General features: G+C 36.6%; 1 protein-coding gene across 1 annotated transcript in view; it reads left to right on the top strand.

Annotated features, from left to right (window-relative positions):
- Nucleotides 1–22,847, top strand: part of ATRNL1 (attractin like 1) — a 786,695-nt gene that overhangs the window by 349,415 nt on the left and 414,433 nt on the right. Inside the window, exon 25 of the mRNA XM_038578888.1 lies at nt 3,433–3,494. Coding sequence (XP_038434816.1) covers nt 3,433–3,494 — 62 coding nt within the window. The remainder of the gene's footprint in view (nt 1–3,432; nt 3,495–22,847) is intronic.

Raw genomic sequence — 22,847 nt, forward strand, 5'->3', positions numbered from 1 at the left:
TTTATAAAACAAATTCAAATAAACAATTTAAAAATATTTTTCAGAATAACATCGATGCCTGTTTCGTCTCATGGCTTATATGAAGTCCTAAGGATACTCTTATGCCAAATTTTGCTATTCAGTATATTCAGTTATTCAGCAAACATTTATTAAATGCTTGCTATGTACCAAATGCTGTTCTAGGTATTGGGACAGTGCTATGAACAATATGAACAAGGCTATTATTCTCATGAAGCTTACATTTTAGTGGAGAAAGACATTTTAACTAATGATCAACCATTAAGATAAGGTAGTTTCAGACTGAAGTGTAAAAGAAGTAGGTTCAAGAGACAGCACCTACTTCAGAGAGTGTTTTAGAGAAATGTGTTATTTTAGGTGAGATCTGGATAATAAGGAGCCAGCCATGTGAAGACAAATGCTCAACATCACTTAAAATGGTTCTCCCTCTCTGTCTTCTTATTCCTTTCCCTGTGGGCTGTCCAGTTTCATTGGAAAGGGCCTAGAACTGCTGGATTCTGTTCTAAGTAGAGAAAAACTGAGGACAGCCAGATACATTGAATCTAATGCTATGTTTTATATTTCTCTGCTACTCTTACCTTTCCTCCTGTCTCTTCTCAGCACTTCCACATACTTTTTAGACACCAAGGAGTGGATTCCCTGTCTTACATATGTAAATATAGAAAATAAGATACTTTCTAAAGTTAAGTATAGTTGACACACAATATAATCAAAATAGGATGCTTTTAATGTTTTTTTCCCCCATTAGCACTTACCAAGTTCTAACACATTATATAATTTATTATTATTACTGTTTTTGTCTGCGGTCATCAGCACCATTAGGAATTTTGATGTTATTTTTCACTGATACATCTAAGAACTTAATATGGTATTCAGAATATAGTAGATATGAAGTGAAATATTTGTTGGATGAATAAATTGGCACTTTATATGAGGGAATTTGCTTGAATTAGTGTCTGCTGGGCCTTATTCATTGATAATACCTAATCATCCTTAGATCTGCCTTCCATTTCTACATCAGTCCAATCTGATTATTACATCTTTGGCTGAGAATGAACTATCTGACATAGTGTTTTCCAGAGGCTGTCTCCTGTAGAACTTCCTATAGAAAGTCTCAGGGGGAGAAAAATGTTAAAAGATTTTCACAACACTTTGTCCTGCTGACTTTCCTTTTGAACAAATGAAATGGAATGCTTTTCAACTTGGAGCTCTAGCATCCAGATGATATGCTGAGTACAGAGATTGCTTGTGCTAAGTCTGCATTTACTCTTGAGTGCATTTATGTTAACAGATTAGTTACTTTAGGGCATAACTTGCTTCTATTTTTAAGGCAGTTTGAATTTCAGATATAGTTTCTGACAGAGACCTCCCCCATCAGTTTCTATGCCGTCATATACTCCTCATTGTGAAAGGTAGTAGAGTATTATCTGTAACAAAAGTTGGTCAAGGTCTCCAAACAGTACTTTACTTCTTGTTCAATCATCACATTGCAACTTAATTTGTGAACAACTGCAGCTATCATTGTGACAAATTAGAAAATGTGTTAATTTGGAAAGTCTAGGTGTCTCATCACCCTCTGGTAGTGGAATCCCAGATTATCCTCTACATACAAGCTGGAGTCAAAATATCATTCATATCTATTATGAAAACTTTCTTCTTTTCTTTTATATTAATAGGTATAGATAGGTAACATAATTGAAGTTCATGGTTATAAATTGGAGACTCTTCTTTTAATTACTACTTTATTCAGATATTATTTGGGAAAAAGTAAGATATTGTAGATATTTTCATCTGTGTCAGTGTTTCGCTTATTTGTCTCTAAACATGATTTTTGTTCCAAGGTACTTAGTTATGTGGACGCAGAAAGGGTAATATCTGTTTCAAATGTACTCTCATGGATAGTCACCTGGGGAGAAAATTCATTTGTATTTTTTCCACTTAAAAAGATATTTTTTTCTTAAATCTTTTAAGACATTTTCACCTATAACCAATCTCCTACAGCAATTATCTTTCCTCAGTCTCTGTATAAGTGCTTTGTAATTCTTCAAATGCTTAGAAGCTTTTTGGAAATGAATGTCACTATATTTAAGCCATAATGTATATGCCAAAAATTTAACTGTCTTCTCAACTGACTATACTTCTTTATTTTATATAAGAAATACTGGTCTTTCTTATTTAAAATGCCATTTAAATTCCTTAGTGTTACTTCTTCGCAATGAAAGCTGGGATAATTGTAAGGCTCATCTCTTTCGTTTTCCTTTACTCTTGGATTATATCTTTTGTCCAATGTCTGATTTTTTTTGTGTGTGTGATATACTTTGTATAGTTTTCTAGTTGTTTAAGGGAGGCGATATTTCTCATCCCTGTTAGTCTATTTGTACTGGAAATGGAAATTCACTTCCATGTTTTTGAATGATCTTCATAAAAGATTATTAAAGGAAAAAGATTTCAGTAACTTAGTGGTTTAGCTTCAGCTATCTGGGAAAATTCACTTATGTTGACCATTGCTCAATACATGATGTAAAAGCATAAAATATTTATTATACCTACTATATGCTAGGTATTATGGCAAGAATTTTTATTAGTTCAGTTAATCTTTCCTCTAGCACTGTGAAGTAGGTACTTTTATTATTACTTTTCACATTTAGGACAACCAAGACATAGATAAATAATTATCCAAAATATTTATACCTAGTAAGTGAAAAGGTGATTTCAAAATCAGAAATTCTCTATTCAGATACCGTATTATTGACTAATATACCTATGTAGTACTTACTGAAGAATTGTGTTACAGTATAGTCTCTATGTTAGCAGAAATGTAAAACAACTTTACCTTATTGGCTAGTTTCACCTCTCAAAAATAATTTCTTATTAACATGAAATTGTAAAATGAGCAACATTTTATTTTTTGAGTAGAGTATAATAAAATAATTGTATGCATGCTGCATGCAACCTCTCTAGACAAAAATATATGGGGAAAAACATATCCTGTTTCTTTAATAGAGTTGAAATTTATTTTTCTTTTGGCATACAAGAAATTATTAGTTGTATTAATAGAAAATGTGATCATTATTCAATGAAGAATCTCATTTGCATCTTTTAGTTAGGCACATTTAATATGTCATAGGATTGCACATGAAACTTTGCCTACATTCTTGAGGTAATTTTGTAATAGTTTTTTAAAACCATTTAATGTAATAGCCTATATAGAAGTGCTCATTGTCGGTTGTTAAATTTGTTAGGTGTACTAGATGAAGTTCTAATTTCAGCGTATATGATTTATAATGTAGTGATCCAAATCCTTTGATGGTTTAAAAATATTGTATGTACAAATGCCATGAAACATCACCACCAATACTGGAAAAGAACATATATTGAGTAGGTTTCAAATTGTCTTTTATTTTGATTTTTCAGATTGCATTCTCACAACATAATACAATCATGGATCTTGTGCAGTTTTTTGTCACCTTCTTCAGGTAATTTGCTTTTACTGACTTTGAATTTATTAAACCTATATTCTGATAATGTTCTACCAATCTGTTAGGTAATTTATCAAATCTCTAACCTTGAATATAAGTGGTGTGTCTTGAATAGTTTTATATGCTTAAATATATACTATACAGCAGAGGAAACATACTTGAAATATATTTTTCAAGATGATTTTGCTATCGTACTATTTAATTGCTAATGGAATCAGTGAAAAGAAGATGATAACTATGTTCCTGTCACATAAGTAATTCATTAATGAAATTAGCAATATATTCACCTTGGATTAGGTATATCTTCTAGAATTAAATAATTTCAATTATTTGTTAGGTGATTATCATATATGTTTAGCAATGTGCTAAAAATCTGTAAGGAATGTATTTTCTCTCCTCAATGAGCTTCAAATCTGGAAATACTATGATTTTGAATAGAGCATCATTCCCTAGAACATTAGTTATCTGAGGTATTAGCAGTAAGTTCATACAAAGATTTTATAATTAAACAACTTTGGAAAATAGGGCTCTTTTAGTTTGTTTATAGCTGATATTACTTCTACCACTGACATTACAAGAGTTTTTTTTTTTTCTTAGAGTTTTCACTTTTTTTTCAAAAAAATATTTTATGTTTATTCATGAGAGATGCAGAAAGAGAGGCAGAGACATAAGCAAAGGGAGAAGCAGGCTCCCTGAGGGGAACCTGATGTGGGACTCGATCCAGGATCCTGACCTGAGCCAAAGGCAGCTGCTCAACCACTGAGGCATCAAGTTGGCCCTCCTTAGAGTTTTTAATGTGCTACTTTGTGATGTATCTTTCTAAAGGAGAGGGTAGAGTTTGCAGCATTTCCCAAATTATAAAAATTCTTTCCAGGGAACATCTATTATTATTTCCATAGGATGTAAATAAAGAAACATTGGATTGGGAGAAGTGTGTCAGTGATAGATAACACAGATGTTATGTTATCTTAGGTCATCTGGATAGGAAGGGATGTTATTTTTGTTAATATGATTATTGTACGTACAGGTTGTACTGGTCCACTGAGTGCCTTTATGTGAATTAGACAAATGTGTTCTCCTTTGGCAGACATAGCCCTAGATCGTAGCATACAGCTTTATAGAGTGCAGTATGAATTTTGACCTCCACTTACCAAATTGGCTGAGTTGCTTTGTACTTCATGAAGAAACCTATACAACCCAATCCTTGACATAGATGATATGCCAAGCACTTTCTTAAGTGCCAAAGTAACCATTATTGGTTATCTTGTCTAGACACCCATACAATACTTGAATTCCTATTACCTTCCCCACAGGGTCAGGAAACATTTTCTATAAAGAGCCAGATAGGGAATATTTCAGGATTTGTGGGCTATACCATCTCGGTTGTATATATGCAAACCTGCTGCTATAGTGCTAAAGCAGATATAGCCAATAAGGAAGCAAATGGGAGTGGCTCTGTTCCAATAAACCTTTATTACAAAAACAGCTGGTGGGCTGAGTTCTGCCTGTGGACATAATTTGCCCAACCCCTCATCTAGCTTATGCCCGAATGCCTTTAATGATGAAAACATGCCATCTCCTGAGATAGCATTTTCTATCTTCAGATAACTAATTGTTCTTTGTAATTGAGATGAAATCTGTCTCCCCATAATATCACCTCTCATTCATCCATATGGTTCAACACAGAGCAAGCCTCATCTCTCATCTCCATCTATATAGCCCTTCAGTTTCTAAACTTTTTTCCAATTTACATATTCCCTATTTCTTTATCCTCTTCTGTTATCGAAACCTTTGTCATGTTGGTCGCTTTGCTCTGAAAACAGTCGTGTTTGTCTCTTTCCCTTTAGAAGTTGTGATTTCCAGAATTTAATGCTATCAACATATTAATCACTAAGTATGTATGCATATTTTAAATTTGTCCCTTAAAAATGAAATGAGGAAACAAATATATTATGTTTTATGATTTTGTACTTCTGAGTATAAATGGATTTTGAGGCTCTTTATTAGGTTATAGAATGTTTTTGGAAAGTATTAGAAGTTAGAATAAAACAAGCATTATTAAAGCATCAAAATAAAACTGTTTTTTGATGCAGAAGAGTATGGATGGAAATATATTGAAAAGTTCAACTCTGTATAAAAATCCACAAAATTGAATATATATGTAAATTATTAAATGTTTAGGGTTTTATTTTAAGCTTTTGAATTTGTATGCATATTTAAGTTCAATAGCTTTTTTATTAACTAAAAGAAAGCTAGTGTTAATGTGTTCCATGTCTTAGAGATGATCCTATTTATTATGTTGTCATCATGGACAAAGTGAAATAAAATATTCTACCTGTTGTGTGAGATAAAATATATTTGATGTGCTTTTTTGTCATTTAAATTTCTTTCAGTAGGAAATGTAAATTAGATTGTTTTAAAATTATCTCATTGTTAAGAAAAAACATGGATAGACTATTTTAAAGTTTTTTTTTTTTTTTTTTTTTTTTTTAAATAAAGCCACTGCTAAATTTTAAGAGTTTTAAACAGGTCAGCGTGTATGGACATCCTTCAGTCAGGCCACTATAACTGCTGTTGCTGTTTCTAACGGAGTTACTGATGTAGCAGAGGTGAATATGTCAGCTTTTCAGTTTAGCCTTGATTCGATAGAGGCCAGTTCACAAACTCTTGTCAGTTTTTAACCTCTATATTGGGCATAGTTCTGGGATAAACATGATTGGGCAAGTACTAGGGAGATCATTTATAGGCATAGCCTGGCTTTGATCTTAGCTTTCTATACCATCAGAAAGCTCATAGTTAGTAGGTGAAAATCTCAGTCCTTTCATATGTAGAATTAAATGATTTTGTGGTTGTTGTGAGTCTGTAGTATAGCATACTAAATGATTAGAAAACTGGAAGGGAGTTATTTTAAAAATAAATGTTTTTGTCTGGTATGTAAAGTGGAAAAGGAAGTCTTTATGAATCTGAAAAGTTAAGTCTGGTAAATTAAATGGAGATACAGTAGGGACCACTGCCCTTGGACCTTTTAAAATATGTAGTGGTATGTATTTTCACTATCTCACTGGGATGACATAACATTTTTGATTTACCATCTTAACGAGATAGAGGGTTTAGAGGTTGCCTAAGTGGTTTTTCTCACCATGACAGATCTTACCCCACAGGCCAGGGATATAATGTACAGGTTATTCTAAACACTTTGTACATAAATTCTAATTATATACTTAAGAACTGGGGAAATTATCACTGGATGGATCCATAGACACAGTTGGTCCCCTGTGAGCCAAAATTTAGCAAAAATTTGTTGCATGACTCCTGAGGACACTCCAAATCTAACAAGGGGCCACTAGATTTTAGTCCTTGAATATGTGTCATCATCTCTTACCCAGTGTTTAATATCTACTTATTCCTCTTGTAATGTATATATTACTGTGAATATACCTGTATATATACACAAATATACACAAATATGGGTAGGGATCATACAATGGTCCCATTGGGGATCATTTTGCAGACTATTCAAGATGTTTCAAGATGTCCTTTCTTCTCCCCTGCTCTGTAATGGGGATCTGGCTTTGTAAATTAGCTCATCTGGGAACTGAGCAGAATGCCATGATTTTTCTATTGGACCAGCAATTCTCAGCCTGTTGTTTCCTCATTCTTACTTAAAATAAACTAAATGCTAAATAGCACCATTGTTGGCTGCCCACCTATTTGACCCCTAAGGATGCCAGGCATTTTTAATCATTTCCACAGCTCCTTGTGGGCCAAACCCCTTGTCTCCTCCAACAGTCTTATTGATCGTTATGGTAATAATTGTGGGCTCTGGATTTTGTCAGTTAAGTCCTGACACCTGGCATCTTTTACTTTGAAGCCCCATTACTCAATGTCTAACCCTATTACTGCCTCTCATCAGCTCTGGTCTGCAAAAGAAAGTCACCACTGAACTTCTTAGTGAAGTGATGCCCCTCTCATCAGTGTATTCTTTCTCTAGTGGCCTTGGTCAAGGATGTGTCCCCTGGAACATAATCTACTGGTAGTTTGTCTGCCCTTACATAGTATACCCTTTCTAGCACATTCAATGTCTCTGTTGGCTTCTTTATTCCTTTCTCTTCCATCTGCTTGGGCAACTAGGACATTTCCATTACTTTCAATTGGCTGTTGTTTTTTCTAGGTTTCTAAGAATCACTCCAGCAGCAAGTTTTGCCTATCTCATCCTCAGGAGTCCTCAGTAAGGAATTATATTTCCTGTGGTCCTGAGAATATGCACCGAAATTCATGAGTTCTTGTTTATCCAGTCTTACCTGCTATCCTTCTTGATTAAACACCACCAAAATGCAATTCCTGTCATACTCCCCTAGTTCCTGCCAGTACACTCTAGCTTATTTTTATAGCTCTTTTAAGTATATAATAGCTTCCCTTTCTTATCAGGCCAAGATGTATTATGCTTTCATTAACCTGGTTATGGGGCACCTGGGGGGCTTAGCTGGCTAAGCATCTGACTCTTGATTGCTGCTCAGGTCATAATCTTAGGGTCATGAGATTGAGGTTTGCATCAGGCTCTGTGCTCAATGTGCAGTCTGTTTGTCCCTCTCCCTCTGCTTCTCCCCCTACTGTGCACGTGCATACTCTCTCTGATAAATAAATAAATAAATAAATAAATAAATAAATAAATAAATAAATGCTTAAACAAACAAACCTAGTTATCAGTCTGGCAAGCAGGAGAGTAGGAGGTGGCAGCTCATTAGGGGCATGTCTATTGCCTCTATTACTATGGAAGGGGGTTGTAGAACCAGCAGAAGCATGCTCAGAAGCATTCATCTCTATATTCCATTCTAAATATTCCTATCCCATATTTCAAGGGCAAGGTTTTCCCAACCACAGCCCTGTCTATGCATGAAAGAACTGGTCTAGCTGAGCATTTGATAATCTTGGGCTTTGCAGCTCTAACGGCTAGATCATCAGCATGCTGTTCATCCATATTGGCTTTTCCAGTGTCAAAGATAAGGGCCTCAGTGAAAGCTAGGAGAGGGACTCTCTAGGTTTTATATTTAGTTGCTAATGTTTGTCAAGGGCCTTCAGTGTCTCGTTATCACAGTGCTGATATAATACAACATAGCAGTAATCAGCTAACCCAGTCTCTTTTGAAGGCAGTTTTCCCAGGTTCCCACTGGTGAAAGTTTTAGCAGTTGAAGTATTCTCCCAGAGACTGTCCATGCCCCACTCCCAACAGTGATAGTGTTCTTTTACCCTTCAAAGAATAAGTGAGCCAGTCTCAAATCCCCTCCTTTTTTTTAACCTCATTATTACCCAAACTACAAGTCCTCAGAGAAGCAGACACCAAGACAGGATTAAACATGCAGTGCTGATCTGACCTTTGTGAAGTAGAGCATAAGAAAGGGAAGTTGAGTGAAAGAGCCTGAGATTTCAGTGCACTCCTAAAGCCAAATCGCTCATCAGGTTCTGCCTCTCTCAGGATCAGGCCTGCTTTGTCATCACAGCAATGCTCAGTCATTTTTTTTTTTTTTTTTTGCAATGCTCAGTCATTGACTAGAGACCATCCTTGGGAAGCATGGAAGTGAACAGGGCAATGGATTTCAGAGCGCAGTTGTTGGTACTCTTGGTGAATTGTGTTGTCTGTAGTCAGTGATCAGTAAGGTAAATTTTAATGGTTGGCACAATAGATTTGTCTCTTGCCTTAAGATTTGGTAGAACCACCCTATAATACGATATGTATTTGATAAGGCTTTTCAGTTTGGTTTTGTATGGTTTTATTTTTTTGTGGATAGATTTTTCAGTTTCTTATGAAATTTCATTAATATTTACACCTCAGGATTTCCATTTTTTCTTTTCTTTTTTTAAACATTTTATTTTATTTATTCATAAGAGTCACACAGAGAGAGGCAGAGACACAGGCAGAGGGAGAAGCAGGCTCCATGCAGGGAGCCCGATGTGGGACTAGATCCTAGGACACTGGGATCACAACCTGAGCCAAAGGCAGATGCTCAAACACTGAGCCACCCTGGTGCCCCTAGGACTTCTATTTTTTCTTAACACAGGTGGCAGTTTTCTTTAGGAAATTGTCTATCTCACCTTATTTTAAAAATTTATTGCCATATATTTTCCAAAATTAATATTCTAGAATTTCTCTTATCTTAGAATTATGTCTCCTTTTTCATTGTGAGTTTTGCCTCTTTTCCTATTTCATTTTTTTTTCTTGATAAGCCATGTAAGAGCTTTGACAGTATTGAGAGTCTTTTTAAAAAATGCTCCGCATCATTGGCCATCAGGGAAATACAAATCAAAACCACAATGAGAATGGTGAAAATTAACAAGACAGGAAACAACAAATGTTGGAGAGGATGCAGAGAAAGGGGAACCCTCTTGCACTGTTGGTGGGAATGTGAACTGGTGCAGCCCCTCTGGAAAACTGTGTGGAGGTTCCTCAAAGAGTTAATAATAGAGCTACCCTATGACCCAGCAATTGCACTGCTGGGGATTTACCCCAAAGATACAGATGCAGTGAAACAGTAGGACACCTGCACCCCAATGTTTATAGCAGCAATGTCCACAATAGCCAAACTGTAGAAGGAGAAGACAGTCTCTTCAATAAATGGCACTTGGAAAATTGGACATCCACATGCAGAAGAATGAAACTAGACCACTCTCTTTCAACATACACAAAGATAAACTCCAAATGGATGAAAGATCTAAATGTGAGACAAGATTCCATCAAAATCCTAGAGGAGAACACAGGCAACACCCTTTTTGAACTCAGCCACAGTAACTTCTTGCAAGATACATCCACGAAGGCAAAAGAAACAAAAGCAAAAGTGAACTATTGGGACTTCATCAAGATAAGAAGCTTTTGCACAGCAAAGGATACAGTCACCAAAACTAAAAGGCAACCTACAGAATGGGAGAAGATATTTGCAAATGACGTATCAGATAAAGGGCTAGTTTCCAAGATCTATAAAGAACTTATTAAACTCAACAGCAAAGAAACAAACAATCCAATCATGAAATGGGCAAAAGACATGAACAGAAATCTCACAGAGGAAGACATAGACACGGCCAACATGCACATGAGAAAATGCTCCACATCACTTGCCATCAGGGAAATACAAATCAAAACCACAATGAGATACCACCTCACACCAGTGAGAATGGGGAAAATTAACAAGGCAGGAAACCACAAATGTTGGAGAGGATGCGGAGAAAAGGGAACCCACTTGCACTGTTGGTGGGAATGTGAACTGATGCAGCCACTCTGGAAAACTGTGTGGAGGTTCCTCAAAGAGTTAAAAATAGACCTGCCTTAGGACCCAGCAATTGCAGTGTTGGGGATTTACCCCAAAGATACAGATGCAATGAAACGCCGGGACACCTGCACCCCGATGTTTATAGCAGCAATGGCCACAATAGCCAAACTGTAGAAGGAGCGTCAGTGTCCATCGAAAGATGAATGGATAAAGAAGATGTGGTTTATGTATACAATGGGATGTTACTCAGCCATTAGAAATGACAAATACCCACCATATGTTTAAACATGGATGGAACTGGAGAGTATTATGCTGAGTGAAGTCAGTTGGAGAAGGAAAATCATCACATGGTTTCACTCATACAGGGAATATAAAAAATAGTGAAAGAGACTAAAGGGGAATGGAGACAAAATGAGTGGGAAATATCAGTGAAGGAGACAGAACATGAGAGAATCCTAACTCTGGGAATTGAACAAGGGGTACGGGAAGGGGAGGTGGGTGGGGGAATGGGGTGACTGGGTGATGGGCACTGAGGGGGGCACTTGATGGGTACTGAGGATTTTACTCAGTGTTATACTATATGTTGGCAAATCGAACTCAAATAAAAAAAATCAAAAAAACTAAAAATAAAAACCAGTTTCATGGCTTTAATCCATTGTTTTATTGTTTTCTAATTCATTCTTTTCTACTTTTACTTCTACTTTTTTGGGGGTTTGCTCTCTGATTTTCCAATTTTTTTTAAAAAAGATTTTATTATTTATTCATGAGAGACACACACAAGAGAGAGAAGCAGATACACAGACAGAGGGAGAAGCAGGCTCCATACAGGGAGCTCGATGTGGGACTTGATCCCAGATCCCACAATCATACCCTGAGCCTAAGTCAGATGCTCAACTGCTGAGCCACCCAGGTGTCCCTATTTTTCCAAATTTTTTATTTAAAACATAATCAAGCTCATTTAATTTCTAGTTATATGACTTTAATATATGCATTTAAAGCTACCATTTTTTTAAAAAAAATTCTGTTTCATCTGTATTCCATAGAGTTTAATATATAGCATTTTTATCATTCTGTATTTCAAAATATTTTCTAATTTCTTTTATGATTTCCACATGAATTATCTAGAAGTCTATTTTTGGATTTCCAAATGAGTAGGATTTTTTCAATGTATCTTTTTTATTAGCCTGTCTTCAGTCAGTAAAAGATCTTTATGATATTTTGGTATTTGTTGATTTTTTTTTCTGTTGTCACATATATGATCAACATTTGTAAATGTTCCACCTGCTTAATAAGAATGGGTTTTGGGTTTCTTAAATCATTGCATTCAAGATTTTTATAGATGGCTCATTAGATAAAACTTGTTATTTTTTCTTGTATGTCCTTTTTCAGTGTTCATGTTCCATCTCCATATTATTAAGTGAGATTTATTACTGTGTCATTCTATTACTTGTGCATTTGTCAACTTTGTCTTTATATTTTTTCATTTTAATATTATGGCTTTAGGTGCAAACAAGTTAGAATTATTAAATTTTTCTTATGAATTATTGTGTTTTTCCTTCAAATTTTTTATTATGATAAAGTACACATAAAACTTGCCATCTTAACAATATTTAAGTGAACAATTCAGTGATATTAAGTGCATTCATATTATTATGCAACCATTACCACTATCCATCTCCAGAACTTTTTATCTTGCAAAACTGAAACTCTATGCCATTAAATACTACTTTCCCATATTCTTTCCCTGAACTCTTGACAATTACTATTTGACCTTCTGACCTTCTGTCTCTGTAATTTTGACTAGTCTAGTCCGTTACACAAATGGCATCATATAGTATTTTTCCTTTTGTGACTAGCTAATTTCTCTTAGGATGATGTTCTTAAGATTCATCCCTAATGTAACATATATCATAATTTCCCTCCTTTCCAAGGCTGAATAGTATTCCATTGTATGTATATACCATATTTTCTTTGTCTAGAATTGCTGGGTATATGGCAATTCTGTTTTTAATTTTTTGAGGAACCTTCATACCATTTTCTACAGTAGTTGCACCATTTTATATTCTCACCAACTGTTCACAGGGTTCCAGTTTTTCCATATTCTCACCAACATTTGTGATTTTTTTTTTTTATGTATGTGATAGCCATCCTAATGGGTGTGATGTAGTATCTTACTGTGGTTTTGATTTGCATTTCCCTAATGATTAGTGATGTTTAACATTTTTTATGTGCTTATTTTCTGCTTATATATTTTCGTTGTAGAAATGTCCATTCATTGCCCATTTTTGAATCAGGTTCTTTGTTTTTTGTTGAATGATAAGAGCTCTTTATATATCGTAGGTATTAATCCCTGATGAATAGTCAGATATATTATTTTCACTTATTTCTTCGCACTAAGTATCTTGCATTCACTCTAATGATAGTGTCCTTTGATGAATAAAAGGTTTTAAGTTTTATGAAGTCTATTTTATCTATTTCTTCTGTTGTTGCCTGTGCCTTTGCTGTTGTATCTGAGAAATCATTGCCAAGCCAATATCTTAAAGCTTTTGGCCTGTGTTTTCTTCTAAGAGTTTTATAGTTTTGGCTATTGTGTTTAGGTTGTTGATATATTTTGAGGCTTTTTTTTTTTTTTTTTTTTGTATTGTATTAGGTAAGGGTCTAACTTCATTCTTTTTCATTTAGATATCCAGTTTTCCCAGCACCATTTGTTGAAAAGACTATCACCTCTTCATTGAATGCTCTTGGCACCCTTGTAAAGTCATTTGACCTCATATGTGAAGGTTTATTTCTGGGCTTTTTATTCTAGTCCATTGGGCTATATGTCTGTCTTTATGCCACTACCACATTTTGATTATTATATTTTTGTAGTAAGTTTTGGAATCAGGAAGTATGACTCCAACTCTGTCCTTTTTCAAGATTTTATTTTCTTTTAATTTTTAAATTATTTATTTTTGCTAGTTAGAGTCCTTAGGAGCCATGTGAATTTTCAGATGAATTTTTAAAAAAAATTGTTGGGATTTTGGTAAGGATTGTATTATATGTGTAGATTGCTTTGGATAGTGTCAACATCTTAACAGTATTAAGTTTTCAAATTCATGAACACAAGGTGACTTTCTATTTATTTGTCTTTAATTTATTTTCAGCAATATTTTGTACTTTTTTATTGTATGAGTCAGCAACTTGGTTAAGTTAATTTTCAAATAGTTTATCCTTTCTGATGATATTGTAAATGGAGGTGTTTAATTTTTTTAGATGGCTTACTGTTAGTGTATAAAAATGCAACTGGTTTTTATGTGTTAACTCTGCATTCTGCTACTTTGCTGAATTTGTGGGGTTTTAAAAAAGATTTTATTTATCCATGAGAGAGAGAGAGAGAGAGAGAGAGGCAGAGATATAGGCAGAAGGAGAAGCAGGTTCCCCATGGGGAGCCTGATTCAGGACTTGATCCCAGGACTCTGGGATCATGCTCTGAGCCAAAGACAGATACTCAAACACTGAGCCACTTAGGTGTCCCTGAATTTGTTTATTAATTATAAATTCTTGTGCTGTGGAATTTTTAGAGTTTTCTATCTATATGTGCATTTCATTTGCAAACAGTTATAATTTTACTTCTTTTCCAGTTTGGATGCCTTTTTTTTTTTCTTTTGTCAATTGTTCTATCTAGGACTTCCACTACCATGTTGAATAGAAGTAGCAAAAACAGAAACTTGTTCCTGATTTTATATATATATATATATACACACACACACACATATATATGTATATATATGTGTGTGTGTGTGTGTATATATATACACACATATATATACATATATATATGTATTTGAGAGAGAGAGTGTGTGTGTGTCAGTGTGAGGAGGAGCAGAGGGAGAGAATCTGAAGCAGACTCCCTGCAGAGTGGGTAGCCCAGTATTGGCCTGGATTTTAGGACCCTGAGATCATGACCTGAGCTGAAATCCAAAATCAGATACTTAACCAACTGAGCCACCCAGGCGCCATCCCCCCATTTTTTATTTTATGGGAAACACTTTTAGTTTTTTACCACTGAGTTTGATGTAAAGCTGCAGCAAATTATCATAGCTACAAGATCTAGCTATCATAATTAACAAAAGTGGCTACACTAAAGAACAGATTTTTAAGGTAGGTGAAACAGCCTTATATTGGAAAAAGATGCCATCTAGGGCCTCCAGAGCTGGAAAGGAGAAATCAACTAGTGCCTGGCTTCAAGGATTCAAAAGAAAGAATGACTCTTGTTAAGGCTAATGCAGTTAGTGACTTTAAGTTGAAGCCAGCGCTCATTCACCATAGGGCTTCCAGTTCCAGGCAACACTAAGTAAACATACATCTCTTTTTACCTCGCACTGGATTTCAACTATAAAACCTGGATAAAATGTATGGGTAGCTATTTGATAATTCTGAAAAGTATCAGCAGGAAGATCAGGGAAGACCAAAATTCAAAGTGCCACTGAACTGTTTGGGAATTTATTATTATTTTCTCCTGGTATCCCCTGACTTGAAAATTAATGCAGGCTGAAACCCGAGAGTGACTCCTCAGGTCTAGACAAGAAACTTCCTGGAAATATCCCTTAGTTCTGAGTAGGGCATGGAAAAGGAAATTCTTAAAGGCCAGAGCAAGTAGTGGAGACTCTTCCCCCATTTTTTCTCTCTTTCTTTAATTCACTCACCCCCAATCCCAAGCAATCCTGCAGTAACATTGACTGGAATGAGAAGCTGCAAGAGCCAAATCTCCAAGGGAGGGCAATCTTCCTTTACTTATGATAGAGTTGTGGTTACAAGTGATAGAGCTGTGGTTACCAGAGGGCCAAGACAATCGCCATTGCCTTTTCCTTTTCTCTGTCCTCCCAGCATAGAACGTGGCACAAAGCACTACAATAAAATTAAACTACAGTAATACAAAAAATTGTTATCATCAGAAGATATCCTTAGTATTATAAAAAGTCAGGCAATACAGTGGTATAAAATATTTATGACCTGCATAAAGGACAAAGGTCTTATATTCAGAATATATAACTCATATAAATCAATAAAGTGGTCTGAAATTACAGCCCTTCCCTGTAAAATGATGAGAGACTTGGACAAGCACTTCACAAAAAAGGACATTTGAGTGACCATAAGAATATGCTCAGTTTAATTTTTATTGGAGAATGCAAATTACAAATCACAACATAATAGTGCTTATCATATACCCATCACAATGGCTAAAAATTAAAAAAAAACGAATTTTGGAGAGGATGTGGAACTCTCAAAACTTCTGGTAGTCTAGAAACTGGAGCAACAAGTTTAAAAACAGTTTGACTTACATTCTAAAGTTAAATTGACACATACTTTCCATTACACCAAAAGCCATGTAAAAATAGTAATAGCGGCCTGTTTTAAGTAGTCAAAACATTAGAATATTCCAAATACCTAAAATAATGGAATGGAGAATATAGTCATTTAATGGAAAAATATGGAATAATGCAAAAGAACAAACCAATCCTATAAGAACAATATAGATGTCACTCACAAACAGTGTTGAACAAAAGAATAAATACTGTAGGATTTCATTTGTATGAAGTTCAGACATATGCAGAACCAAACTATGATGTTAAAAATCAACATGATAGCTACCATCAAGGAGGGAGGAATGGGCAAATTACTATTTCTTTATTGGGGTGTTGGTCATCGGTTTATTATCTTCATAATAATTCATTCCGCTGTATGCTTGTGATTTCTCTGTGTGTGTTATGCACTGATGTTCTGGGAAAGGTTTTTAAAAAGAGCATTTCCTACTTTTAAAATATTAAGAAAATTTTATAATTAAAACATTATCCTAACTACATAACTTAAAAAAGATATGCTTTAAATAAAAATTAAGTGTAGAAAGGAGCATAAGATACATTGACATTTATCATTTTTTTTATTGGTGTTCAATTTACCAACATACAGAATAACCCCCAGTGCCCGTCACCCAATCACTCCCACCCCCCGCCCTCCTCCCCTTCCACCACCCCTAGTTCGTTTCCCAGAGTTAGCAGTCTTTACGTTATGTCTCCCTTTCTGATATTTCCCACACATTTCTTCTCCCTTCCCTTATATTCCCTTTCACTATTATTTATATTCCCCACATGAATGAGAACATATAATGTTTGTCCTCCGACTTACTTACTTCACTCAGCATAATACCCTCCAGTTCCATCCACGTTGAAGCAAATGGTGGTTATTTGTCATTTCTAATGGCTGAGTAATATTCCATTGTATACATAGACCACATCTTCTTTATCCACTCATCTTTCGATGGACACTGAGGCTCCTTCCACAGTTTGGCTATTGTGGACATTGCTGCTATAAACATCGGGGTGCAGGTGTCCCGGTGTTTCATTGCATCTGAATCTTTGGGGTAAATCCCCAACAGTGCAATTGCTGGGTCATAGGGCAGGTCTATTTTTAACTCTTTGAGGAACCTCCACACAGTTTTCCAGAGTGGCTGCACCAGTTCACATTCCCACCAACAGTGTAAGAGGGTTCCCCTTTTCCACATCCTCTCCAACATTTGTTGTTTCCTGCCTTGTTAATTTGCCCCATTCAAACTGGTGTGAAGTAGTATCTCATTGTGGTTTTGATTTGTATTTCCCTGAAGGCAAGTAAGGCAGAGCATTTTCTCATATGCATGTTGGCCATGTCTATGTCTTCCTCTGTGAGATTTCTGTTCATGTCTTTTGCCCATTTCATGATTGGATTGTTTGTTTCTTTGCTGTTGAGTTGAAGAAGTTCTTTATAGATCTTGGAAACTAGCCCTTTATCTGATATGTCATTTGCAAATATCTTCTCCCATTCTGTAGGTTGTCTTTGAGTTTTGGTGACTGTATCCTTTGCTGTGCAAAAGCTTCTTATCTTGATGAAGTCCCAATAGTTCATTTTTGCTTTTGTTTCTTTTGCTTTCGTGGATGTATCTTGCAAGAAGTTACTGTGGCTGAGTTCAAAAAGGGTGTTGCCTGTGTTCTTCTCTAGGATTTTGATGGAATCTTGTCTCACATTTAGATCTTTCATCCATTTTTTTTTAATTTATTTATGATAGTCACAGAGAGAGAGAGAGAGAGAGAGAGAGAGGCAGAGACACAGGCAGAGGGAGAAGCAGGCCCCATGCACCGGGAGCCCGACGTGGGACTCGATCCCGGGTCTCCAGGATCGCGCCCTGAGCCAAAGGCAGGCGCCAAACCGCTGTGCCACCCAGGGATCCCTCTTTCATCCATTTTGAGTTTATCTTTGTGTATGGTAAAAGAGAGTGGTCTAGTTTCATTCTTCTGCATGTGGATGTCCAATTTTCCCAGCACCATTTATTGAAGAGACGGTCTTTCTTCCAATGGATAGTCTTTCCTCCTTTATCGAATATTAGTTGACCATAAAGTTCAGGGTCCACTTCTGGGTTCTCTATTCTGTTCCATTGATCTATGTGTCTGTTTTTGTGCCAGTACCATACTGTCTTGATGACCACAGCTTTGTAGTACAACCTGAAATCTGGAGTACTTCCAAATTCGTTCTATGAGGCCAGCATCACCTTAATTCCAAAACCAGACAAAGACCCCACCAAAAAGGAGAATTACAGACCAATATCCCTGATGAACATAGATGCAAAAATTCTCAACAAGATACTGGCCAATAGGATCCAATAGTACATTAAGAAAATTATTCACCATGACCAAGTAGGATTTATCCCCAGGACACAAGGCTGGTTCAACACCCGTAAAACAATCAATGTGATTCATCATATCAGCAAGAGAAAAACCAAGAACCATATGATCCTCTCATTAGATGCAGAGAAAGCATTTGACAAAATACAGCATCCATTCCTGATCAAAACTCTTCAGAGTGTAGGGATAGAGGGAACATTCCTCAACATCTTAAAAGCCATCTACGAAAAGCCCACAGCAAATATCATTCTCAATGGGGAAGCACTGGGAGCCTTTCCCCTAAGATCAGGAACAAGACAGGGATGTCCACTCTCACCACTGCTATTCAACATAGTATTGGAAGTCCTAGCCTCAGCAATCAGACAACAAAAAGACATTAAAGGCATTCAAATTGGCAAAGAAGAAGTCAAACTCTCCCTCTTCGCCGATGACATGATACTCTACATAGAAAACCCAAAAGTCTCCACCCCAAGATTGCTAGAACTCATACAGCAATTCGGTAGCGTGGCAGGATACAAAATCAATGCCCAGAAATCAGTGGCATTTCTATACACTAACAATGAGACTGAAGAAAGAGAAATTAAGGAGTCAATCCCATTTACAATTGCACCCAAAAGCATAAGATACCTAGGAATAAACCTAACCAAAGATGTAAAGGATCTATACCCTCAAAACTATAGAACACTTCTGAAAGAAATTGAGGAAGACACAAAGAGATGGAAAAATATTCCATGCTCATTTATTGGCAGAATTAATATTGTGAAAATGTCAATGTTACCCAGGGCAATATACACGTTTAATGCAATCGCTATCAAAATACCATGGACTTTCTTCAGAGAGTTAGAACAAATTATTTTAAGATTTGTGTGGAATCAGAAAAGACCCCGAATAGCCAGGGGAATTTTAAAAAAGAAAACCATATCTGGGGGCATCACAATGCCAGATTTCAGGTTGTACTACAAATCTGTGGTCATTTATCATTTTTGTTGCAAATTTGGAAGATTAAGATATTCTCTAGGCAGGTTATTTGTAACAGGAGAAGTTAACCAGGAAGATCTTTCTTACTAGATGTTGTATTTTTAATATCTTGCCATGGAGGCTTGAGAGCACTCCACTTTTTGTAAAATACTTCAAGGAAGAATTGAAGAGTTATCAGATATGCTTTATACGTTTGTAAATCTGTTAGCAGTCTGGGGGAGGTTCATTTAGTTGTCTTCCTATGAATTTTACATAAATGATAGCTGAAATGGATTTATGAATTATTTCTCAGCCTTCATTTAACTCCTTCCATATGGCTATATAGCAATGATTTTATTTGTGTGGGATTGATTCTTCACTAGCTTCACTAACGGGCTAAAGCCAGTTAGCTCACAGCCTTCAATAGCCAAGTGCTGGGTGAAGAGTGGGCATGTGTAATGGTATATAATGTGAATTCTGGAATCCCTGCATCCATTTTTGTCCCCAAGAGGGAAATAAGTCTGAGGACAGAGCTGATGCACAGCCAAGTATATAGTTTAGAGAATCAGAGAACAATGGAGCTAGGGCACTCATCAGTCAGTCCAAACCTGGGAATTATTCTTCCTTTTGACTTTGAGGAGTGTCTTAGTCTGCTTGGGATGCCATACCATAGACTGAATGGCTTTAACAACAGAAATTTTTTAATCTTACAGCCCTGCAGCCTGGAGAGTTGAAGATTTGAGTGCCAGCATTGTTGGTTTCTGGTGTGAGAATTCTTGGTTTGTAGATGGCTGCCTTTTTGCTGTGTCTTTTTCAGTGCATGTACATGGAGAGAGAGTGCAAGCTCTCTGAGGTCTCTTTTTATAGGGACACTAATTCTATTGGCTTCTGATGAAGAAAGGGGTAACTGGTCTCAAGCAAGTCTAAAACCTAGCAAGGCAAATTCTATCAGACCTTAAAGATTTGAGAATAATCCTCTTTGGTTCAGTACCCTACCTTCAGGTCCATTCCGGTGACAGCATCACCATACAGCCTTACAGAGTGGCCCTGTCCTTTTAGCATGGTGAGGGGGCTCTGACCCTGTAGCACTGTGCTGCAGGTTTGTCCCCAAGACACTGGGTAGTGGCATCTTGGTCCCCATAAACCAGAAAGGCCCTACCCTTTAAAACTGAGGTGGAACCAGTCTTGCCCTAATGATCTCTGACTGAAATTCAGGCTCACTTCCTTTCCTTAAAGGATAAAACATGTTCTTACTGAATAGTTCTATGGTCCCAAACTATTGAATCCAAGAAGTCTGACAGCTTTTTTTTTTTTTTTTTTTCATTTTGTCTTGCTTTCATTGTCCCCTTTAGTTCAAACTCATAGTGTCTCTACTGGTATAATCTCATCTCTGTTCCTCATTCTGAGGAGATGGCTGATTAAATCTCTGCATCATACCCATGATCTCCTCTATAAATCCTTGCTCGGCCACCCCCTTGGTGTTATCTTCAGAACATGATTTCTCAGCTTTTGCGATATGGATAGGCTGAGAATTTTCCAAATCTCCCAAGTTCTGGTTCCTTTCTAAGCAATTTCTTCTTCAACTCATCTCTCCTCTTGCATTTAGCTATAAGCAGTAAGGAGGTTCAAAACTACATCTTCAATACTTTGCTTAGAACTATTCTCTGTTAAATTTACAGTTTTATAGCAAGTTCTACCTTCCACAAAACACTAGAACACAATACAGCTAAGTTCTTTCCCATTTTATAGTAGGGATGGCCACAGTGCACCAGTGTGGCTGAGTCAGTTGAACATATGACTTTTGATTTTGGCTCAGATCATGATCTGAAAGTCCTGGGATTGAGCACCATCTGGGGCTCTATGCTCATTGGGTAGTCTGCTGGAGACTTTTTTCCTCTCCTTTTGCCCCTCTCCTTGCTCATGTGTATTTGCTCATGCTCTCTTTTTCTCTAAAATAACTACATAAATAAATATTTTTTCAAAAAATATTAAGGATGGCCTTTCTTCCAGTTTCCATTAACCTGTTGCTCATTTCCATCTGAGACTTTACCAGAACAGTTTTTAACATCCATCTATATATCAACATTCTGTTTGTGATTATTTATGGGTAATCTAAAAAGAGAGATTCTCTCTCTACCTGTACATGATTCTTTCTGAGCTCTCACCAGAATTGCCTGTAATATCCCAATTCTTCAAAACAGTCTCATTACAGCAATCTAGGCTTTCTTTAGCATGCTTCTCAAAATTTCACCAGTCTCTACTCATTACTCAGTTCCAAAGCTGCTTTCACATTTATAGGTTTTTGTTACAGCAGCACCCACTTCATAGTACCAAAATCTGCCTCTGTTCATGTTGCCATAACAAAATGCAACAGACTAATGGCTTAAACAACAGAAATTATTATCTCACAATTCTGGAGGCTAAAAAAAATCCATGATCAAGGTGCTGGTATGGTTGGTTTCTGATGTAGGCTTCTGCTTGGTTTATAGTTGGCTGCTTTCTTGGGGTGTGCTCACATGGCCCTCCCTCAGTGTGTGTTCACTGGAAGAAGAGAGAGTGAGGGTGGGAGAATGAGAAGGTGGGAGGGAAAGGGAGAGAGGAAGGAAAGAAAGGAAGGAAGGAAGGGAGGGAGGGAGGGAGGGAGGGAGGGATGGGAGCTCCTGACCCCTACCCCAGGTTTCTAACTTTGTAACTTGTTTCTGATGTGGGTCCATAGCCTGTTATAGCTTCCCTACCCTGGGCCGAAGGGCACACCCATCCCCTCACCATCCTTCCATTCTGGGGGCTCTCGCACAAGTCTGAGGGCTAGGCTGACACAGTCTTCCCTCCTCCTCCAGGAGCCCCCAGCTTGTCCTGACCTGGGGAACAGCTCCTGTCCATCCACCCCCCATACCCTACTAAACCATCTGACAAAATTAATGAATAAAAACAGTGAAAACATGAAAAAAGGGGGGGAGGGGAAGAGAGACAGAGAGGAAGGAATGGAAGGAAGGAAGAAAGGAAGGAAGGAAAGAAGGGAGGAAGGAAGGAAGGAACAGAGAAGAAAGGAAGGAAGAAAAAGAGAGCCCTCTGAGGTCTCTTATAGAACACTAATCCTTTTGGATCAGGGCCCACCCTTATGATCTCATTTAACCTGATCACCTCCTAAACTGTCTATCTCTAAATACAGTCACATTGGATGTCAGGCTTTCTCATAGAAATTTGGGTGGAATACAATTTATTTCATAGCAAGGAGTATAATATCCATTTAGTCCCAATATTATACCATTTTTGTGATAGAGTTCTGTCTCTTGCCTTTAAAATCATTTTAACTGACAAAGCATCCTAAGGTATTGTTAACTCTTACTTTAACAATCCTCAAAAATGTACCAATTTATTGCAATGAACATACTGCTTTTCCACTTTTACCCACTAGGTTTTGTTGATTCCTCATTGTTGCCAAC

The sequence above is a fragment of the Canis lupus genome, chromosome 28 (assembly GCF_011100685.1).
Source record: "Canis lupus familiaris isolate Mischka breed German Shepherd chromosome 28, alternate assembly UU_Cfam_GSD_1.0, whole genome shotgun sequence".
NCBI lineage: Eukaryota > Metazoa > Chordata > Mammalia > Carnivora > Canidae > Canis > Canis lupus.